Source organism: Eleginops maclovinus, chromosome 20 (assembly GCF_036324505.1).
Source record: "Eleginops maclovinus isolate JMC-PN-2008 ecotype Puerto Natales chromosome 20, JC_Emac_rtc_rv5, whole genome shotgun sequence".
Classification (NCBI taxonomy): Eukaryota; Metazoa; Chordata; class Actinopteri; order Perciformes; family Eleginopidae; genus Eleginops; species Eleginops maclovinus.
The window spans coordinates 26535045-26559444 of record NC_086368.1 but is presented as its reverse complement, the minus strand read 5'-3'; the positions used below and the strand labels follow the sequence as shown (position 1 = coordinate 26559444).

Sequence of the window (24400 nt, the reverse complement as noted above, 5' to 3'; positions counted from 1 at the left end):
GTAAAATGAAAGTTTGCCTTGCCAATTTTGGATGAATGAAGGTTTTCTGTGTCGGATTAGGGTCTTAAATCAATCAAGAGACTAGACTTTTCAATAAACAATGTGGCTGTATCTCTCCCTATTAAACCTGATGTTTCAAGAAGCTCTGAAGAGAAATATATTTTGAACTTTCACAGATATTCTGTACAGATATGCCCAATCCTGAATGCAAAGGAATAGCTTTTCTTTGTGGTCTGTGCATGAATTGTATGAAAACCTTTCTTTTATGGAGTTAAAGAATTGCCTAAATGGTCTACAGCATTACTTTTTGATTAAAGGATAATGTCAGAATCAGAATGTCTTTATTGTCATCACACTCAGGTACAACAAAACTGTGTAGGCTTCTCTCAATGCAGTAAAAAACATAGGAAGAATCAAATAACAACACTTAAAAAAGCAGTAGAAGCAGTAACTAGAAGGCACTAGGTGTTAAATTCAATGTACATATTTACAGATTACACAATGGTACAAGAATTCAAATGTGTTCTTATTAGAGCCTTAATGTTATGAGTAGCTGGCATGTTTACAGGGTTTCCTTACTTGTCTTGCTCCCAGAGTCCAATAATGTGCAGTTTTGGTAAACCTCAAACTCCAAATCACTCGTAGAGTATGTGTGAAATTGAGTGAAAATGGTTCAGTCTGGTGGTGAAACTCCTGGCTTCTGCATTACATCATTATTACTGATAATAGTATTATTATTAACCATAAATTACAATTCTGACTGTTGTAATGAGCAGATCTGTAATGTTGATTACATAGAATAGAATTAAAATATATATATTAAATCCACTTGTCGAAAACGTTTTTTTGCACTAATAGCACCTTCTTTTTAACATGATTTGAGCTGTTGTTTTGGCAAAACTGTAGTAATGTTTTTTGTTTTGCATAACTTAATTTAATGATTTGTGTTTTGCTTCCTTTATCTTCTAGTGTCTTGTGTGAAGCAATTTTAGTTCCTTCATACGTTTAATTTAAAAGACATCGAAATGAAGGCTAATCAATATTCCAACAATGTCATCCTGAACTATGGGTTAAAGCGAGGTCTGTCAAATTTCCCCTGGCAGTTATTAAAAAATTGCTTCTATAAAAAAACATCCATCCAGACTTTTAAACCGACTCGCCTTCTGATTGGCCGAGCTGCGGTCACGTGGGGGTAGTGCAGTCAGTCGCTGTGCCGTGCCTCGAGCCAGCGCTGAGTGGAGCCTGTCTGCCAACAGCTTCAGCAGCGGCTCTATCTGGAAACCCACTACATTCACTGACAATTAAAAGGAGGCCCCTTTTTCTTTCTTATTTCCGAGGAATATTCACCACCATGGGCGACAAGAAGAGCCCTACCAGGTAATGCGACCAACAAATGCCCAATTTCTGCTGGTTTTGTACGTTTTGGGGCTCGATATTTGCAATGCGTTTCCCTCACACGGGGATCGTTTCTCCCTTTTTTTTCTGTACGGTATGCCACAGCTAGCTAGAATAGTGCAGTCACTATGGCGGCTTCTCGCTCCCCTTTACAAACCCCAGTCACTTAACAGACAAAGGGAATTTTTTCAGAGGAGACGCCTGGCATTCCCTGAAACGCTCTTCCGTCTCGACGAAGCCTTTTGCAGGGTCAATGTCGAAATTGACATTGTTTGATATTGCTTTTGTTAGCCGACATGCTAAGCTTTCGATGCCGAATTTTTTTTCAGCAATGCTTCCCTGCCTGCCTGCCTGCTAGCCTTAGCTGGCGATGCAATCGGACGATGTGGAGCTGCGTGGTGGATGTTATAAACCCCAAGGACTGGCCGGGACTCGAACCCCAGATTAATGACAACACCATGATTCGTGCGGCACTTAGGAGCTGCTTTTATTACACAACGTGTTATGTTCGTCACAATCTCCTTACTTGTTTTTAAGGGGCGGCAGTAGCTCAGTCTGTAGGGACTTGAAGGGTCGCCGGTTCAAGTCCCAAACAGGCTAAATAAATAATGTGAGTGTGGACTGGTAGCTGGAGAGGTGCCATTTCACATACTGGGCACTGCCGAGGTGCCCTTGAGCAGGACAGACTGGCAGCCTCATCGCTCTGGAAACCTCTATAATGCATGTGTGGACCTATACCTGTGTTAGAAAGATGGATTATGTATCCCAAGTTGGGAAATTGTTTTGTCACAGCAGCATTTTGACAGTTAATGTACAAGAATGACAAATGTGCTATCATAATAGAATAAAATAAAAATAAAATACATATTTTTTGTAGAAAAGACACGTATTCAGAGAGTATCTACACACTATAAAATATACAGAATAAATAAGAACACTCTATTATACCTATCTACTAAGGGGACATGTGTGTATTTGTACTGCACCGTGTCTCTACTCCCCACAAAATATACAGAGGGGAATTTTTCATATCGGATCATTACATCTTAACATATTATCTTGACTAATGCAATGATGTTCAGAAAACTAACTTGTCCTCAACGTTTCAGGCCAAAAAGACAAGCCAAACAGGCTGCAGATGACGGCTACTGGGACTGTAGCGTGTGCACCTTCAGGAACACCGCCGAGGCTTTCAAATGCAGCATCTGCGATGTGAGGAAGGGCACATCCACAAGGTAACGTTGCTCTCCCTCCTCTCCCTCTCTCTCTCGCTCGTCTGAGCGTCTCGTTTTTTCCCCTGCTTGGCTGGGCTGCAGCACTGCATCGCAATTTATGGGAATGACAACTTTGATCGACAGCCTATTTGTCTGTTAGCGGACTTGTTGATGGACACTTCTTCAAGCAGCCTCTTCCGTTGTCTGGATTATCCCTATTTTTATTATTTGTTTATTTGATCCTCCTGGCATTGCTGTTATGCATTGGTCTAGGTATGCTGGCTGCTTCACTAGCCAGAGGGGGGAGGGGGTTGTGGTGGGGAAGAGGAGACCATACTTCATGATGGCTGTACAGCTACTACAGTGCATCATCGGAGCAACAGCCTTTATTTTTTCTCGTGGAGATACAAGGTGAATGCATGCCGGTGCATTTCACCGACCTGTAGGATTGCAGAGCATGCTGCATAAGGTGGGTCTACAGTTTCTTGGATAAGTAAATGTGTTATTAATCAGCATTAGAGATTACGTCCATCATGTGTTAACGCCATGTAGTTGAAGCCTAATCTGACATGAGGGTCCAGATGGGCTCCACCTGTTAGCGACCTGTTATTTGTCTATAATCTGCCAAAAACAAAGTGACTTTACTCATGATTTCTTTCTGAAAAATTCTCAGAATTAGTCATATCAGCATTTCTAGCAACAGGCTTGTATTTCCCCGGTCGTTTCCCACTTGAACACATGTTGTCTGAGGTCAGCAGAAGTCTTATGGGAAACCGAGGTGTGTATTTCACCTACCTGTAGGATTGCAGATGTTCATATAATGGGTTGAAAAGTCTGATGTATTGTGCATGAGGTGGGTGTACAGTAAGGAGTATTGATTGTGTTGGTAAGCAGCCTTAGAGATAAACCCAGATTTGCATTTTATTTCTTTACCATGTCTTAGTTGAAGCTAAAGCCCCACCCGACATGACGGTCCAGATGAGCTCCACTTGTTAGATCTATGATAAATCATGTTCAATCTGCCAAAAACAAGTGACGTGTTTTACTCATAAAATGTCCCAGAATTAGTCATATCAGCATTTCTAGCAACAGGCTTGTACTTCCCAGACGTTTCCTGCGAGCTTTCCTTTGATCGTGTTGTCTGACGTCAGCAGCAGCCTTATGGGAAACAGAGGTGAAAGCATAAGTTAAATGTCACGGCGGGATTCCCTTTCACTTTTCTGTGTACGCTGACGCCTCCCCCCCCCCCCGTTCTGGGGAATGTTTTTGAAGTGAAGCTGCGTATACCACAATGTGACTTTGTTTACTCGTGTCATCAGTTGCACGATGAGACGGAGAGATAGATGAGTCACATGTGGGTTTGTTGACGAGTCACCCTGCACTCTAACCCTCACAGCTGTGGTTTTACAATGAGTGGCACTGCCGGCGCACCGCAGAGGAGAAAACCTGACAACATTTTACTGAAAACCCCCCAAAATTGCGCTCATTTATTAAATTGTCTGGCTCCCTTCCCCCTTTATCTTCTCGCTATGGACTACAGCTGACGGTTTAGCAGGAAACACACGAGCATGTCGTCGCCATCCTGCCACCGTGCTTTGGCAACAGCCCAGTTGCCTCTATCTGGTAATTGGGAGCACATGACATCACAGGAGTGTTTGTCACACGTTCCCGTTTGATGTGAATAGTTAACCTTTGATTAATGCGATTGTGTAGTTGTGGGGCTGCCTCTTATTCTAATGAGCACTAATTAGCTTTCTCTTTCCTCCCTGTTTGATGTGTTCCAGCAGAGCATGGGACAAAGCAACATGCTCTTAGCTAAATGATTCACACTTGAGGCTACGTGTGGATGTTTGTCTCGCCGCTTTTATCCGAGGCTCTCCGCTTTCTGAATGTGCTTTTGGGGCGTGAGGACACGTGTGTTCACTAATTAGAGTTCCTCACTGACGGTACGAGGCAAAACGCTTATTTTCCTCCCAAGTTGTTTTGGAATCAAGGCGACAGGTGAACTTTGAAAGGTGCAATTGTCTGACGTGATTGTATAAAGCATGGTTTTGTGTGCCTGCCTTCCAAAGTCCTCACATATAGCTTTATTTTCCCCTGTCCTGGGACAAATGTCAATGTGTATTGACAGTGTAGCATTGCAAATACCTCCATCCATTCCAGAAAACAGCTTAATTAAAGGGTCTTAAAGCCGATCCCTTGCACTTTTACACATATTGAGACAGTATTGAGGACTTTAGACGACATTTTCATGTTTTTCTGATCACTTGGGAGCACTATACAAGGTATTAATATGTGCAATGGGCTCAAATGATTGTATAAAGCTTTCTGTGTGCCTGCCTTCCAAAGTCCTCACATATAGCTTTATTTTCCCCTGTCCTGGGACAAATGTCATTGTGTATTGACAGTGTAGTAAGGACAGGATACAGCAGATTGAAGCATACCTCCATCCATTCCAGAAAACAGCTTAATTAAAGGGTCCTAAAACCGATCCCTTGCACTTTTACACCTATTGAGGATTTCAGACCACAATATCATCTGATCACTTTTGAACGCTATGCAAGGCATTAATATGTGCAATGGGCTCAAATGATTGTATAAAGCATTGGTTTGTGTTGTGTTGCTGCCTGGAAGTGCTCTCCTTCCAAAGTCTTCACATAAAACTTTATTTATTTTCCCGTGTCCTGGGACAAAGGTCATTCTGTATTGACTGTAGGAAGGAGAGGATACAGCCGAAGCATTGCACATTCCTCCATCCATTCCTGAAAACAGCTTAATCCTAAGGGCTGTAAGCTGCACTTTTGCTCTTTTATGTCAAAATTGATTTCACTGCTTGATTGATGCTTTTTGTTTATGCGGTCTCAATGAGATTAAATGCGTGTGGGTCTTATTGGGCATGTTATCCCATTGGTTTTAACATGGACTTTACGGTGTCCTTACGCCTCGGGCACTCCACCAAATGAATTTCGCTGTGTGGGATATTAAAGTCGATGTGAATCTGGAAAAAGCTGTTGTTACTACAGGTCGCCGTCAGCAGAAACGAGTGCAGCGGTGCAGCTCCCAGAGTCTGTTCTACAAGAAACTCAACAATATTTCCACCCCGCCCTGAGCTTTATACAGCCACCCATCCCTCACAGTGTGCACCGAGTCATTGAGATGCAAGCTGTGTGTGCAGGTGTACAGAACACACAATTAACGTGATCCTCAGCGGGTGACAGACGGGTGCTCGAACTGCACTTTGTCCCCTGGTTCGCTCGCTAACCGAGGGTCACGCCGCTGCGATTTACCCAATTGGAGGCCGGAATGTGTGTGTTAACGAGAGAGAAACTCCGGCTGGGGCATCAGCATGCAGCGAGAGCCCCCCCTCTAGCCCTGCGCAGCCTAGCGAACCTGTTGACCCAGTGCAACTCAGTGATGTAATACGATACTCAAGTAGGCTAAATCTAGACTCTGCAGGTCTGACTCTTAAACAAGAAAGCACTCATATTTTTTTACACCTGACCCCGCGGCTCATCTACAAGTCCAAGTAGCCCGAGTGTTCAGCTTCTTCGGTTCATTGGAGGAGGGGTTCGCATTAGCATCCACCGTGAGCTGCACACTATCATATTCCAAAATGTTTCTGGCATCTGTTCCCAGACCACCGTGTGAACGTGACACCGCATTGCTGTTCGTCAGTTTGCTTTGTGGCCGTGTTTGGTATGCGCCTCCGTCAGCCCCCGAGGCTCAGGGAGAACACATTAGCAGCCCTCTAAAGATTGATTGATGACGCGGATCACAGGACGTCTTCGGGTACCTTGACATGCGGCGCTGTTATCTATGCGATGTTGCTCTGTTGCCAACCATTTCTAGTAGCTCCCATCTGTGCTTAACGGAACAAATGACTGGTTAGGAAAATGCAGTGCTCGGGCTAGATTAAATAAACCAAAGGAAAGAGTCCCCAATTTATCTGAAAGGACACAGAGGCTGATCCTTTGCATCCCATTTACCTGAGTCAGATACAGGGCATCAAACGTAAATAAATCACAGCAGCTTTGATACTTCCTCATTCAGTGTTGACATACAGTGAATGTAGAGCTTGAAATAGAAAAAAAGGAGAACAGAGAATCACCCCAAAAGCTGTAGTCCAGATTACTCAGTAAAAAGCTTCCTGACCTGGATTGACCGCGTATGAAATTAAACATAAAGCTCATTTGACCTAAATCCGATGACATTTTTCTGCATGCTCATCTGTGTTTATGTCACCAGGCTGTCCCTCTAGGTTTACAATAGCTTTTTATTATGCTTACCAGGTGAGGCAAGGCTGTATAACAACTGATAAGAGTTACTTGCAGTTTAGACTGAGATGTTAATCACGCTGTGTACAAATATTGACACAGTACGAAGGATTTAGGGCTCATTGTACACAAGTCTGCTTACTGTAATCATGCATGACTCTGTAGATCTACTTTAATGCACTTTAAGTACATGTGTTTTTATAACACCTCTATATGGTAAATCCACAGATTATGAGAGTAAGAACCAGGAATCCGCATGGATCAAATGTACAATGTACACAACCCCTAAAGCTAAACAGAAAAAACCTCTCTCTGTGTTAGTGTTAAGGCTGCACAATTATTGGAAAATGATTGCCGTGTGCGGTGCGTGTGCACCCTTTCTGTCTACGATGGAATGGAGTCATTATAATCCGTGGATTCTACCACTGTCGCATTAAGGCAAATTGTCTGGGATAATGGAATTACATAAGAGGGACATGCTGGCGTTCAATTTATATCTGCACTGCCCCCACCCCCCACCCCCACTACTGCTCAGAGTGAAACTGCTTTTGCTTATCCAGCATTATCAGCATCTGCACTAAAACCCTAAGCACGAGCGGGTAATCTTTACATGTTAATTACCGGATTTAAAAGTTCTTAATTACTTCATGGGATTTGGCACAGTGTGAGTGATTTTATATACAGTAGCCAATTTGGCAATCTGACACAAAAAAAATCACAGAGAAATGTTGAATCGGAGCTCATCGCCACACACACACACAAAAAAAGACGAGACAATGAGTGCGACGGTGAGGGAGTGCGGAGAGTCGGGGAAAAATACAAAAGAGAGGGAGTGCATCGTCGCAGCGAGCGAAGAGAAGGCGAGGGCATGAGAGGACACGAGCAGAAACACAGCGGCAAAGGGACAGAGGTGGGTGTGTGTGTGTGTGTGTGTGTGTGTGTGTGTGTGTGTGTGTGTGTGTGTGTGTGTGTGTGTGTGTGTGTGTGTGTGTGTGTGTGTGTGTGTGTGTGTGTGTGTGTGTGTGTGTGTGTGTGTGTGTGTGTGTGTGTGTGTGTGTGTGTGTGTGTGTGTGTGTGTGTGTGTGTGTGTGTGTGTGTGTGTGTGTGTGTGTGAATTGAAGGAAGGGGGCAGGGGTGTGGATGACTGCAAAGGGGGGTTGTGCTCACTCAGCCAAGAGTCTCTAGGGGCTGGAGCACATCATTACACCGGGAGGGAGAGAGCTAGCCTGGACAGACGCTTCTGTTTTCCACCAGCACCATCTATGCATGCATGGGGGAAGAACGGCACCCATTGCTACAGGTTGAAAGTGAATCCAGAATTTAACATGTTATCATCCTAACGCATTAAGGGTCAAGGTATTGGAGTTGTTGAGATAGGATACACCTTTATTTATCTCCGTAGGGCAATAAGGAATAGAGTATGTAAAGAAGTAACGAGTTTGGTCGGTTTGAAGCGTGCCTTCTGTACTCCTCTTGTCTCAAATCCCATACTTCTGTACTTACGTTTGCTATTTTAAGTGCATAAATGCGTCCCAATGCCATTTATGGAAAGATTCAGTTCACTATGAGTGTCTGGATGTTCAAAAACTTGATGTTTTTGCACTCAATATTCATCAGCTGGGATTCATAAGAAGAGCTGGGGTACCAGACAGCCTTGGCGAAAAAAACCCTTTACATATAAAAGTTAAAATAGTTCTGTTCAGTCTTTATTTAATGTACCATTACCCTGCTTTCAGGAAGAACCACTCTTAATTTTATTGGGTTATTTGAGAAGTTTGTAATGATTTGCTACCCTGAACGATTGTTGCTAGCTTGCTAACTGCAGCGATGGAAGTCACGTTCAATTTGAGACTACAAGGTCAAACACACACTTCCACACGTGTGCAACCTGCAGTGTAAGTCTAAGGGAAGTATTGAATTGAGACACAGCCTTGGTGTCATGTGTGCTCACTTAGATGTGTTTGCTTGCTTTGTGTCGTTCTGCTCGTGTAAAACACAAGAGCCCGCTGTGAAGGTGCAACGTTGCCTTTGGCAGTCGCTGCAAAATTCAAATTCAAACCTGGCTGTGTTTATACTTAAGCACACGGGCAAGGAGATGACAGCGAGACAGGGTGACCGGGTCCACTTGACAGCTAGCTCACGCACACCAGAGGCAAACAGCATGAGAGAGAGAGAGAGTAGGGGTGAAGAGAGGTGAAGACGGCCTACTTAAAGCCAGCAGGATTTATTCTGGGTGGCGGTGTTAATGCACGGGGAGGAACATGAAGGAGACAAAAGAGAGAATGATGGAGAGGAGGAAAACAAACGAGCGATGCCAAACGATGTGACACAGTGCCGCTGATGGAGGAATCTCATACGCGCTTAGTGCCTCGGCAACGACTCGCTGTCAGTCTGCCAGGCGGCTTTTTCCGTATCCTGAAAGGTCAGTCAGGGAGAGGAAGGAGCTGTCAGTGGAAAGATGAGCTGTCTTTTACACAGACCCAAAACTTGGACATTTCATACCCCTCCTTTTGCTTATGACTCTCGAGTACACCCCGAACTCCCACACAGTCGGACTCCTCTAACCTGTCAGGAGAAGCAGAAAACACACATCAGCATGGTCGGAACAGTTTTACTGAGAAGTTGAGATTTCTAGGAGAGATTTCATTACCTTCCTTGTTGGTGGACATGTGTGGGGTGAAGATGATTTCTGGGATCCTGCGGTGCACATGGAGCTTGAGTTGGAGACATGGTGGGGGATCCACAGACTTCAGATCAGCCCGTGACAAACAGCTACTTTCTAGCTGGCGTAAACCTGCTGAACTCTGATATCTCCCACAGAGAATAAGCTATTATTACCAGGTGTAATACAGTGCCCTATCATGTGTAATGTAGTTATTTTAGTTGTGTTTATTTATGTTTGTCTCTTTATTACTAGCTTTATGGTTGTTTTGCTTCTTATTTGTATTTTATTCTATACCGTATGTTGCACCTACATGTCGTCGTGCCGTAGCAATGACAATAAAGGTCTTGAATCTTGAATCGACTCCAAGCAGGTGTAGAAGGCAGGGAGGGAGAGGGGGGATTGGGGAGGCTGACGGAAACATTAAGCCCTCAAAGTCCTGACTGGAAGGCTCTCATGAAGGGATGAATGCTTAATGCCTCTGGTGTGAAGTGGGAATGAATGGAGCAGCGCTGTAGCCCCAGGCTGCTCTTCAGGTGATCCCCTCATTCAGCCTCTACTGCACACTCGCACAGATCACTTCGCCCACGGATGGCTGGAGGTGACAACGCTGCTCCGGGTAACCTCCGGCTCAGACCGATAAAGGAGTTTCTCACAGGAAACACAAGCGCCGCACTGCAGCGGTATTTGCTTTTCTATTTAACTGGAGACAAGTTCACACAGTCAGATTGAGGTCTAAAATATCAATATTCCCTCGTTGCTAGAACAATGAATAATTCATCGGCATACGTGTCATTCTCCAATATAAAGTCACATGGTTCCCACTCCATAAACGTGAAGATTTGTTTTGTTTTCAATTTGAATGCGTTCCCAACTCTTTGCAGGATGAAACATTTGGGGGTTGGACACTTTTCTGACACCTTTTTTCTAAGCTATCGACAAATATATATATTAACAGGATGTGAAACGATAATAACCCAACTATGCCAAGCATCACGTTCGGTGTGAACGCACCATAAGTGTTGAACATCCTATTATTAGAAGACATAAAAAAGCCAGCAAATATTCCTATTCAGGGGTTTTCTAGAAAAACATAGTATGAGGGCTCAATTCCAGCCGAAATTACAGCCCGCCCTCTTTCCGGCGAAAGAAACGCATCAGAGCGAAGCAAAAATAATAGTTTCTTCACGTCTTAAAGCTGCTGAGTCATATATAGCAGCTTAAACAACAAATAAATCCAGTTTTCTTTACTTCCTCTACCAAAAAAAGGAGCGTAAAAGAAACAATCAGAAATCTCAGTCTCAGTGTCAGCCTGCTGCTTGCCACTCTTCCACCGGCAGACCCACCGGACATCCATCCCATTATTTACTCTCCGTAAAAACGAAGCTGTGTCTCTGCCGTCTGACGGTCTATCTGACACGGTTTCATATTTTGGGAGTAATTGTAGTTTTTGACGAACAGAAATATTGTTTTCTGGCATCACTTTAACATTTTTACGATGAAAATCTGCGTTTGAGTTTGAGGATGTACGCTGACAGTAGTTACCTGAGACAAAACCCTGAATAAAACAATAGTAACACATTATGCCAAGCGTCGCGTCCGGTGTGAACGCACCATAGCGGTCCGAAATCCTATTACTAGAAGACATAAAAAAGCCAGCAAACATCCATATTTGTCAACGAGAAGCAGCACACGTTGGCACTTCTATTGGAAGCCGACTGAGTCCTTGTTAAAGCTGTAGTTACTATAAACATTGTAGTTTATTTACACTCAAATAATCCATTGATAAAGATCTATGCTCAAGTTGTCTAACACGTGCTACTTTTTCGGCACTGTTTTGAGCCAGGAGCCAAGCAGTGATCACTCCAGCCGTATCTCTGGAAAGACGGTCCATTATTCAACAATATAACACATATTTACAGGATCTATAAATATATGGGTAGTTAAATTTGCAGCAGCACATGAAGGCAGCTCTATTCTGCTCCATCACCCTCCATACTGGTGGGGGGAGGGTAGCGCGTCACGTGTTCCTACATAATGATCAAGGCGTACGGCAAGTGTTGACACAGTGGAGAGCGTGTAGATCAATTACATGGTTGCCAGCACGTCATGGGGGGGGGGGGTGATGGTGATACAACTAAGCCCTGTGGCATTGTCACATGCTGGATCTGAGAGATGTGCTCCAGGCTGAGGCTGTGACGGCCTGTCAGTCCCATGTCGGGGGAAACAAGGTCACCGCTGAACGCCTCTTAATGGAGTTTTTATATTTGCTGAGAAGTGTATACATCTTCGAGGACAAGGAGTACACGTTTGTTCTGTGCTTATTTACAAAGTCTGAATGAGAGAGTGGGAGTTGTTGAATAGTGCAGTTGGCCATCCATGGGCCGAGGAATACTGTCGTCTCTCTCCTCTCCACTCGCATGCCTGCCACTGCGTTCACTCAGACTGGCAGGAAATAATTGCTGTTCCTCACACAGCACTTCAAATAAAAGAGCTGAGTTAATGAGGCCTCTCCCTTCATCACACGCTCTCTTCATTACTCCGTCGCTCTCATGAAGTGCTCCGGCTCATTGTTTTTGGGGGCGTCCAACATAGGGTCCTTGGGCAAAGAAACAGCCAGCAGGATGACTTTGTACAGTGCAAAAATTACAGAGAAGATTTTCACAACTTTTTATTTATTTTGTCAACCAGAATCAGAGTTTTATCGTCAAGTTGGTTCACACATACGAGGACTTGGCCTCGGTGTACGTGGTGCATACAAAACCACAGTTAAAGAAGATCAAAAGTTAGAGAAAACACCAAAAAATGAAACAAAGAAAATGTAAAAAACGATTAAAAACCGAAAATGATTTTATGTTAAGATATAGAAAACAATTTACATAAAATCTGGATATATATCAATTGTTTACATTCAAAAGTTAGAGGGACAACTTAGGCTAACCTTCTTCCTTAATATTTCCCCCATTAGTTTGTATAGTGGTGTGTCAGGATTACTACACCGATGTGGAAATGAATATAACATAATAGAAAGTAGTTTTGATCATTAAGTAAAATGCTTTATTGTTCAGTTACAGATACCAATGAGTACATATGTTGTGTCTTTGTAAATGATCTGTAGGTTAGTCATGTTTAAATGATAAACTAAGGCATAAAAGTGTTGAAATTGCACTTATTTTTCTCCAGAGATGTCAGGTTTGTTCATTACGTTTTGTAAAAAAGGATGTGAAAATTTTCAGAATGCACTTTTTTTGCAATAAAACAAAGGGAGCTATTAAGAGTTATTTATAGGTTATTATTCTATGGTTTCACTGGTCCACCCCCCTCAAATTTGGCTGAATGTGTTCCCCCGTTCTTGCAGAATGGGCTGCTCCAGCAGCTGAAGTGTGTCTGTCTCACAGGGCTCAGGCTGACTGCTAACTATGGGTGTCAGTCTGACTGAATTAGGAGCTTTTAAGCATGATGATAGTTATTTCAGGGCATCCCATGGAGGGGGGAGTCTCCCCCACCGCTACCTTCCCCCTCTACAGACGGTGGAATTCAGGGGCCAAACATAGGAAGATCTGTCAATCATGGCCCGCAAAAGGGGGAGGTAATAAGCTGTAAGCCCTCGCAGCGGGGAGCGTTTCGACAGCAGGCTTTACACACTTGACACTCTCGCTCTCACACACTCACGCTGAATCCCCGGGAATATTGGCAGCAGTGGGAGGTTGGAGCAATCTCAGCAATTGGACCCTGGAGTTCACCCCAGGATCATTTCCAGCACCTCCTTCTCTTGTGAAACATGGAGGTTTTATCAGAATCAAAATCCTTTATTTGTCTGACAGAGGGAGAATGTACATTGTTGATGCAAAAGTGAAATAGAGACCGAAAATAAAGCACTATAAGATATAGGGCATGCATTTAAATAACAATTTCATTTTGGTAGAAAAGAAGCAGCAGCAGTATGTTTGAAATAAATGAAGGGTTAAATGTATAATTAAGTGTGGAAGAAGTACTCAGATCTTGTACTTGAGTGTAGGAGTGTAGGAATACTCTGTCACAGTAAAAGTATTCTAAATGTTCCTCCAGTGAAAGTAGAAAGTACTCTCATCTAAATGTACTTAAAGCAGCGACAGTAAACGTAGTCATTGTTTGATTGGTCCATTTCAGAATAATATCTCTGATATGTTTTATAATGATTGATCATTAAAGTGTTCTCAGAGCTGGTAAAGGTGCAGCTAGTTTGAATGGCTTTGTATACTGCAGGGTAGCTGCTGGATTTACTCCAGGTGAACTAAAGTCTGATTCAAGGGTTCACATCATTAATCCTAATCTGCCTAGCAACTAAAGGTACTCAATAAATGTAGCGGAGTAAAAGTACAGAGTAGTATAACATATAACACGAGTAAAGTACAAGTGTCTCAAAATTGTACTTAAGTGCACTTAACACCGCTGGATAACAGGATTTAAATGATATATTGGGTGATTTACAGATTGTTGGTACAGTTTTTATTATAATTATTGAACTATGAATTGCACAACAGTGGTTTAGCTATCTTTATTTGTTTTGTTATAGCTTTTTGACATTATTGCACGTTGGTCTATTCTTGATTTGGAAGTTAAGGTTTAGTCATTTTGAGGAATGTACTTTATTATGACATTTTATGCTTGACAGATTATGTAGATTCATTTTGAACAAAGTAAGCAGGGCCACATCTATTTGATAACACATGCATATGGTTTCATGCAGAGCCTCCAGGCGTGTTAATGAGCCGCAGAGTATTGCCATGATGTGCGGCGGGGCAAACAGAGCGGCGGCTCCATCATGCCAGCAGCAACTCATGGCTGACTTACAGCTGGCACTGAATCACCGCTTAACTGCCGGGGCCGCTTCTGCTGACACACATGTCGGCGCTCCGTCCAGGGTTTCAGCCGCGCGACAGGCTAAAGGAGGCGTGGAGCTTATCGGCCGATCGATCACTCATTCGCCACCTACTCGGATAACAGCGCTCACTGCCAAACCAAATGATTCCTGGTCCTGTTTGGATGCCGTCTGCGTTCACAGTCTGTTTACTCGCGCCTGTGGGTTAGAGAGACGGATCGTGTTTGCACCGAGAGGTTGCGAGCACATGGCGTTGTTGTAGCATTGTTATCAGTCAGATCAGGCTGCCTCACAAAGATTGTAATTCTCTGTCACGCTTTCTAAAGTGGCATTTGGATGATGGAGCACAGGATTCATATAGTGACAGGTTATGTGATGTCAGCCGGAGGGGAATGGTAGAGTAGTGGTGAAGTGTTTGAAATGTTCCCTTACAGATAATAATGACCATAATTGACTGTCAGTCGGCAAAGTGATACCTCAGTCCCCGGCTAGAGATCTCTCTTTGACACCTGATCTACGGGCCACCTGTCTCTTGTCACATGGATTTGCATGCCTGAAAGCACCACCTTGCTTTCCTCACGAACTTCCTCATCTGGCTGGTTTGTTTATTAAGAACGCTTTAGAACATACATTGTTGTTGTATTAAACTTCCCTGGTCTTAAGATGTTAAAATACACTCAATTTATTGCATTATTTTAGGCATCAGTGACATGAAACTGTGTTTATTTTCAAGGTTTGAAATGTTCTAACACTACTATTGGAGGCAGAAATGCCCCGTGCAGCTGCAGGAACCATAGGCAACAACGCTGCTCTATGTGCAGCTAATTGATGTGAAATATGGAGTGACTCTAGAGGGGTTTTTCTAGAAATGTATAGTACGAGGGCAATACTGTGGAGCTGATCTTGTATTTTAGACACATCAATTATCACGAGGACATGGCGCCCTATTCAAGATGGCGGGGCGGACGTAAACAACCACATGACGTCGGAGCCCCGTGAAAACAAAGCTGTTCCTGCCGTCTGACGCTCTATTTGACACGATTTTCATATTTTTCAAGTATTTCTGCCGTTTTTGACTGACTGAAATATTGTTTTCTGGCATCACTGTAACATTTTACAGGGAAAAATCATCATTTGTGTGGACAAAACCCTGCCTCTATATTTATAATATATGTGGATCAAAAAAAGTCCAAAACAAGGCCAGGGAATTTGTTATGTATTTAGGACTGATGTAATTACCCCATTAATTAATTACCAGCAATCAAAAAGCTAATTTGGGCTACTCAGGTTCCACATCCAGATATCCTCACACACTCGCAGCTCATTGTTTACTAACTGGGCATCCTGCCGTAGCATCCAAACAATGTGCTTATATAAGATGCCTCTAACACGTCCAACATGCGCCTTATAAGCACGTCGTAACATTTGCTGGTTGGATGCACAATGGTTTTGTCATAAAAAACTAAACAAAAACACCTTTTGTGTGATCTAAGCGGGGGCCAGTAGTAGGAGAGAAAACCCTGGAAGTAAGAACCCTAGATTGAAATTAAATTGTGATCAATCTGACGGGAACAGGACAGGCACGGCAATTATGAAGCTAGACTGGGATGGGAAGAACATTTCACTCCCGTACAACCCTCTAATTCTCCCCCATCGGAGGCCCCCTGGGAGGACCAGGTGGAAAGAGCCTCAGGCTTCAGACTGCCAGGGCAGCTAATGGATACTGGATCAACAGCCCAGGGCTCCTCAGCTTTCACATCAGCTGGTGTGGTGCGAACGTAATGACATGATGCTCTATTACGTCGCGATTAGTTGCCGTCTGATCGACTTCACGCCCCCCCCCCCCCCCTGCCCCTCTCCTCAACAAAACAACGTCCCTGTCTGTGATGAGCCACAACAGCAGGGGGAGACTTAACGAGCTTGATGGAGCAATGGAGGAGAAAGAAAGTTGGATTGTTAAAAGACTCTCGGTGAGTGCAGCGTTGATTGTGAAAGGGTGGAAGTGCAGAAACGGGAATAACTGGACTGGCAATATGATGTTTGCCAAATTGAAACACTGAGGCTAACCACTTAAGCAGCTGTCTGAGAAACCACTCTCCACAGAAATCAGCGTCACCGCCTGACATTTATTGAGCTTCTTCTGTTTTCCGTCACATTCTGAAAGCAAAGCCAAAAATCATTTGTTTTCCCTGTCAGAGCTTCATTTCTCCAGCAGGAACACTTGCTCCTCTGGCTCCGTGCTTCCTCTCAAGAGTTTCTACGGCTTTTTGAAAAGTCCCTTCTCGACCACAGATATCCTCTAAAGCAGTCCTACGGATCAGGGGGAACCTCATCTCCACTGCTGGGATATCACCAAATCCCCTTCCTGCCAAGACTAGAATTGGGTTTGGAAGGGTTGAGTATACACAGCTCGCTTGTATAGCGTGTGTGTTTTTGTTGCCAGGCTGTTTGTTTGCACGCTAAGCTTTTCAATTACGTGTATGTGTGTGTGTGTGTGTGTGTGTGTGTGTGTGTGTGTGTGTATGTGTGTGTGTGTGTGTGTGTGTATTTGTGGTTCACTCCTCACCGTGCTTGCCCAGCACTGGCCTGTGATTATCCGTGCTGCTGGCTTGCAGTCTGGTCTCTGGAAGGCTGCCGACATCCTTCCCTTCCCTCCCCCCTAGAGGTCTTCTGACTTTTTTTCCCAGACGCTGCCAGCTGGTGTCCATTGAAGGCAGGTGTGTGTTGGCTCTGGCAGCCTGACTGGTTAGCGTTTGGCCTCACAATTTCAGGGCCCCGCACATCTGCACAGCCCGTGGAGCTGCTCTTCCTGCATGTAACGGTTTCGTGGTCATACAACACCGTGGACAGGGATGGCTTTACATGACCTGATAGAAGTGGGCCTCAGGGCACCAGCGTTGGACCAGTGGAAGCAGCCAGTGACCAGCGTCTTTTTTTTCAGAGCAATTTGATGTCCGGCTGCTTCGAGTTTAAAATATTTAAGATTCTCCAGAAAAGCCCCGGTGGGTACATGACTGTAGAAATTGCATGAAAAGCTTGATATTCCCTCAGGTCACTGCAAGGTCACTGCAAGGTCCCGACAGACAGATGGTAGAAGCCGGGATGTCCATCTCGATCTTTAGCTGGCAGATAATGTCCGTAGAGTTACTTAATTATGCAGCGATCGGATGGTGGCATACAGCGTAAAGCCTTTAAACTAAACCCTCAGTGTTGTTAGACTTTTGGGAATTTAGCTTTTGCAGACCATTTACATGCACACAAACCTATATAACACACTACAGGAAAGAGAAAACCCCCCAAAATCTAACAGCCTATTTATTTGAAACTGAAAATGAGAGAAAAAGGTGGCAGTCTCTCTGTGGTGGCTGTGGAGGTCAGTCGGTGGAGCAGCTACACCATATCCACCTGAATCTCAGTCTGTGACAAAGGGGGTCAACCCTGCAGGAATCACATTAGACGACCTAAGTGACGTTTGCCAAATGTCCCGCCTTGTTATCCCGTGCATTCATTTTATTACGGCGGCAAGCTGATGAGATTAACCCCCAAAGCAGGGCTGCTACATCAGCTTACACCCACCTCTGCTGCCGTCCCTTCTCCGTCCCCGACCTCTAGGTTCAGTCTTTGTCAGCCGCAGTGTGTTGCATCAGGTTTCCCCTACGAGACTAATCCATCTTTCTGCCTTGGATCTCCTCCACAGGAAACCCAGGATCAACTCCCAGCTGGTTGCCCAGCAGGTGGCTCAGCAGTACCCCATGCCTCCCCCGCCCAAGAAGGATCGAAGGGAGAGGAGCGAGCGCTCAGACAAGGAGCGCCCCGACGGTGAAGGAGAGCGCGCATTTGGAGAGGTCCGTCCAGAAGTGGAGCTCCCGGAGATCAGGAGGCCAGAGGAAGATGCTCCGGAGAAGGAGAAGGAAAAGAGCGACACCGAACAACAGCCAATCAAAGACAAGCCCGACAGAGAGAGGGAAATCATCCCGGCCGTCACGAAGAAGCCCAGCAGCAAAAAGACCAGGTCAGTAAACACATAGACTTACCTTCTGCACGTGTATCTGTGTATGTGTTGTCATGTCCCTTTATGAATAAATAATGTGGTTAAGTCAACGGCATGAAAGCCTTTAGTAGAGACACAGTACTTATCTGAGACCGTTTAGTTTCTGTATTATTTCTGTCTCAATAAGTCTGTTAACACATACTAGACTCGACAAAAAGCTGCAGAAACTCTCTTCTTCTACTTCTGTAAAATACAATCATGAGTGAGAGAACTGTTTCCTGTTTTCCTCCTGGGGTGAAGTAAATACCGACAATTTCCTGATGACGTGGGTTCAGACCAAAGCAATCGATTTTAGCATTAAGACTATCGAACTTTCTTAGTGGTGTAACTGTTTCTAGGCATGTTCACCCCTAACTGCATCACCCGCCTTTATGGTTTTAGCCAATCAGTGTTTGAATAGTGTCAATTATGATCTTCTTAATCCTTAAAATAAGGAATAAACGATACTTTAGAAAAGTTTATTCCTTACTTTTATTTTATTTTCTGCTATGTGCAAGGACTTGTATTGTGTTATGCTGCTGCAACCTAAAATGTCCCCGTCTGGGATTAATGGAGTAATTCTTATCTTAACTTATTTTTTTAAATGAATCACAGCGTCTTCCTCATTCTCAGTTTTTTCTTCCTCCAGACCCAAATCAGACAACCACCAGAGCCCCCCCAGTGAAAAACACAGCATACAGTCTGGCAAATCAGTGACCAAGACCAACAAGAACTCTCACATCTCCAGGTGTGTATCCTCCCCTCCCTCCGTCCCCCGTCTCTTTGGTTTCTCCCGTACGACGATCACAGAGCTTCCCTTCAGAGACACCCTGCAGCTCCAACTGATTCACAAATGATCTCTCACACTAAACACCCACTCTCAGTTTACACACACTCATTCTGGTCCATGTGTCACCAGATGAATTGAGCGATTTAGTGTAGCCGCCCCCACGGCGCTGACACAGGGATGACGTATTTTTGTAGGCTGACCCGGAAGAAAGCTGCGCATGGGTTCCCTCGACAAAAAATCTATGCGATTTCTCCAGAGGATTTTGGAATATTGTGAAAAGATAAGATCTGTGGAAAACGAACCTGTTTGATGAATGCAAATCTCCACATGTCTACCCTACGTGTATAATTTTCGAATCATAAATTGAATTTCCAGAAGCAAAATGCTAACGTGATGCTATAAACGACCTACAGGCGAGTACAGCACGGTCGCACGACTTCAACGCCACGCCAACTTAAGATCCTTTCAACGAACTTTCAGATTCAAAATTGTACAAGTTGAAGCGTTTGTTTCACTGCTTCACTGCTGATGTATTTAATGTCGTAGAAGAAAACGTGATCCGTCTCTTAAATTAGTGTCAACCACAGACCTTATTTTCCAAAATCCTACGGAGAAATTGCACTGCCTCTGAGACGAGGGAACCGGAAGTGGTGAAATGCTAACTCACTCCCGGGTTTTAGGACTCGTTGCTGTTTTCTTAACGCTCTTCTCCATCTCCGCCCCCTCCAGGCCCAAACTGAAGAACATCGACCGGAGCACCGCGCAGCAGCTGGCCATCACCGTGGGCAACGTGACGGTGATCATAACAGACTTTAAGGAGAAGACCCGCTCGTCCTCCACGTCCTCGTCCACCATCACGTCCAGCGCGGGCTCCGAACAGCAGCACCAGAGCTCCGGCTCCGAGAGCATGGACAAGGGCTCGTCGCGGGCCTCCACGCCCAAAGGAGAGCTCTCTGTGGGGCACGACGAGTCGTTCTGAGAGCCCCCTCCCCTCCCCCCGTCTCCCGTCCTAACCCCCTGATCCAAACCCCCACATTTCTCCCACATTTCTGGACACTATGGATGGAGAGATTTTCCCCTTTCCCCCCCCCCCCCCCATCGCTGCCCACGCCTGCATTTACATCACCAATCCCCGGATGCTAAGAGGACGGATGAGAGGGAACTAAACGTTCTTCTGGGGGAGAACTACAAGGAATAGCCCCCTACCCCGCCCCCCTCCTATCTCTCCCAAACTCCCCTTCGCGGTAGCATCGAGACACTTGTTTTGTTTTATATTTGTACGTGGATGTGAGGCCATGGTTTCTTTTTTTGTTTTTGTAAAGAAGAAAATCTCCTGCTGGGCACAACCTCCCCCCTCCCCCACACCACCCTCCACCCTCATTTCAATAACTATTATTAACCCCCCCCCCCCCTTACTCCCTATTGCACCTGTATACTTTCTTCCTCTCTCTTATGTTGAAGCTTTGCCGTGTAGCCCTGACGATCGATCATTCCTTCAGTGTTTTTATGAAGATGATATGACAACACACACACACAGGTGTGCACACACACACACACACACACACACACACACACACACTGGTGCTAGATACACTGTGAAGCGGTTTTGCAGATCTGGAAACGCCCTTTCACTCAATGTGACGGATGAATCAGACTCTTCTCTCAATAACACTGTCTCACTCCGACCTCCGTCTGCGTGTCCCAAGGTCACCCGAGGTTTCAGACTTTTTCAGACTAGACTGTCTCTGATTTAGTATGCTCTAGCAGATCTCTTATACAGTATCTTATGTCCTTACCTGTACAGTGTAGGCTGTTGTGTAAAACACTAAAAAGCTGTTGCTCTTTTCCCCCTCATTCCGTTCATGGATATTGGGTTTTTCTCCCGGTTCGAAGTTAGAGATGTTTCATTCTGTTGTGACTGAATGATGGCTTCACGCGGCTCCTCTTGGTTGAACCACATCGAACTAGCTGTTAAACTTTTGTTTTCGTTGTGGTCCTCCGCCTCTCTCACAACCCTAGAAAAACATGTGCAGAAGATTTGACAATTCTTATTTTTTTTCGTTGTTTTAATTTAAATTAATTTAAGACTCCTGTCATTGAAGGCAAAAAAATATCGCAGTAGTTTGTAAAACACAAATGCTCTTTCAATTTTCGTTTTTTTTAAGTACAGCAAGGCTTATTTATGGGTTTTAAATTCACCTATAGCTGAGACTTAGACCAACATCATTTCCTTTTTAAAGTGTATTAAATTGTATAAAGAATAAATGTGTATATGATATCCTAGTTTTATTTATTGAAGGACCAAAGGAATTTCATAATGACATGATACATAGACAGATAAATAACAATTTGAAATGCAATTATCTAATGTGTGAGATGAATAACAGTTCAAATAAAGACTAATATAATCCATGTAAATGGTGTTCTTATTGAGTCCAAAAACACTAGCGGCTCCACACCCAGCAGGTGCATGTTGCCCTAATGTGTGAAGCAAGACTGGGTGTGTGTGTGAAGAGAACCGGGTCCAATCCTATGACCTTGGTAACCCCCCCTCTCTTTACTAAATCCAGGTGAGGTGAGGTTAACAAGTCCCCAAAAACTCTTAATATCCTCCTGGGATGTGAGGGGTTTGTCCTCTGAAAGCTTTCACACGTAGGGAGTAGAATGACGTCCCCGAGAGACGAGGACTTCCTGCTCTTAAGCTAATGTAATTATATACTTTATTGCATACAAATAAGGATTCAGTGTTCAAAGTGAGGAATGTGTCGGGTCAGAGGGGGGGGGGGGGTAAAAAAAATCCAATTTCTAGTGAAAATCTCAAATACTAACCCTGCTTTGTAATGCAATCTGTTAGAAATGGGCCTGAAAAGCCATGTTTTCACCTGCCTTATCTGCAACCACTTCACCCGACCGAGACAGAAAGGATTCATTGTTAAATTATTGCTGAATATATGAATTATTGCTTGTAAATAGAATTTTAAAAAGGTGCAAAAACACTATGAATGATGGCATTGGAGCTGAAGTCTTTTGTTTCCTGTTTCCGCGCAAGCAGTTCTGTTCTTGTGTGCGACCAGTAACCTTAATTTACTGTGTAAAGATGGTTACATTTTTTTAGCTTTGTTTGTCAGAGACCGATATATCAAAGGCTTGTTGACTGACTGTATAACCTTAACCGTGAATTCCCAATTTAAGTGTATTATACAAACTCATTTCTTCCTATTACAATGTCTTGTACAATGCTTTTAAAGTTATTGCTCGGTTTAAAAAAAGAGAAAAAGTATTAAAAAAAAAACGTTTTAGGGAAAGTACAATAATCCATTCTTTGTTTACTGCATTTTTGTTTTGAACTTATAGCTGATGTGTCATTGTTTCCCCTCGTGAAATGGTCACATTATGTTCCTGGTGGGGAAATGTACGCAGCATTTTCGGCGGATCACGGCTCCTTGTCTAGCTTATAATGTTAAAATAATACATGTTTCTGGCATGTGCACGACTTTACGCTTATAGGCTAACCCGATCATTTTCCTCCGCTTCAAATAGAAACGTCTATTTATGAATTTTGCTTGTAGTTTTTCACAAATAAAATTGTTAAAGTTATCTTTCTTTCTGGGGTGCTTCGTGTCCTTTGTTGGTCCACTCGTGTTTTTACAGACGCATGTCACTGCAGATGTTCGGCTCAAAGCAAGTACATTTACTCAAGTACTTCAATAAAAAATGACGGTACTTGTACTTTGAGTAGTTTTACATGATATACAGGTAAGTAACTGTTTAAAACAAACTGTTGAAACAAAAAACATTAAATGAACATATATATATATATATGAACCTATTTATACATTTAATGCACAGTTTGTAGGTCAATGTTGTACTTTATATTAAATATTTAGTTACGAGTTTCTTTGCAGATTTTCTTTATTAATATGAAACAAATGTAGACACAGTATGATATATTATTATGGGTTAAGCTACCCAGTAGTGTATAAAGTAATTCAAATCAATTCTAAACTTCAACAAGTGCAAAATTAAATAGTTGAACACAGTAATGTGGTACTTACAATAAAACGTAACTGGTGCTTAAATGTGCCTTTCTGCACAGAGGTGTAAAGTAGACTAACTCAAGTGCTGTATCTAAGTACAGTTTTGATCTGCCTTTACTTTAGTTGAGTATTTCAATTTTGTACTTCTACTCCATTACAATTCAGAGGTAAATGTTGTAATTTATTTAATATCTTTAGTTGCTAGGCAGATTAGGATTAATGACGTGAAACATAATCAACCCTTGAATCAGACTGTAGTTCACCTGGAGTAAATCCAGCAGCTACCCTGCAGTATACAAAGCCATTCAAACTAGCTGCACCTTTACCAGCTCTGAGAACACTTTAATGATCAATCATTCTAAAACATATCAGAGATATTATTCTGAAATGGACCAATCAGACAATGACTACTTTTACTGTCGCTACTTTAAGTACATTTAGATGAGAGTACTTTCTGCTTTCACTGGAGGAACATTTAGAATACTTTTACTGTGACAGAGTATTCCTACACTCTGGTATTTCTACTTTACTCAAGTACAAAACCTGAGTACTTCTACTTTCACTGGAGGAACATTTAGAATACTTTTACTGTGACAGAGTATTCCTACACTCTGGTACTTCTACTTTTACTTAGGTACAAGATCTGAGTACTTCTACCACCTCTGTTTCTGCATAACAAGTACTTTTACTTTCGGTACTTAAAGTATTTTTGAATGCTTCACTTATTTACTTTTACCCAAGTACAATTTTGAATGCAGGACTTTTATTTGTAACAGTATTTTTACACTGAAGTACTACTTGAGTAAGTACTTCTTCGACCTCTGCTTAAAGTTGCATTCCCATGATACGTGGCAAAACGTTGTATGAACCAGGAAATCATGTGTCATGTGAATGCAGCTTTATTATTAGTAGTACAGGCCGGAGACACAAACATGGACATGGCCGGAGACGAGACAGTCCAATTTCACAAAATAAGTCAAACACAATAAGTTTAATATCACTTATTAGACAAAAACAAAAGGACAAACTATGTGAATGCAGCGTTACACACCGTCAGACAACAGGAAGTGTGTATGGATCTGAGACAGCAGACTATTGATTCAGATGCCACAGCAGAGGACTCCACAGCGCAGGGAC

General features: G+C 43.4%; 1 protein-coding gene across 1 annotated transcript; it reads left to right on the top strand.

Annotated features, from left to right (window-relative positions):
* The first annotated feature begins 1192 nt into the window (after window positions 1-1192).
* On the top strand, window positions 1193-22823 carry rybpb (RING1 and YY1 binding protein b). The gene is made up of 5 exons (XM_063911978.1): window positions 1193-1377; window positions 2505-2630; window positions 18104-18418; window positions 19086-19184; window positions 19956-22823. Exons 1-5 carry the CDS (start codon window positions 1352-1354, stop codon window positions 20203-20205), a joined length of 816 nt encoding a protein of 271 aa, XP_063768048.1. The 5' UTR covers window positions 1193-1351; the 3' UTR covers window positions 20206-22823.
* The last annotated feature ends 1577 nt before the right edge of the window (window positions 22824-24400 follow it).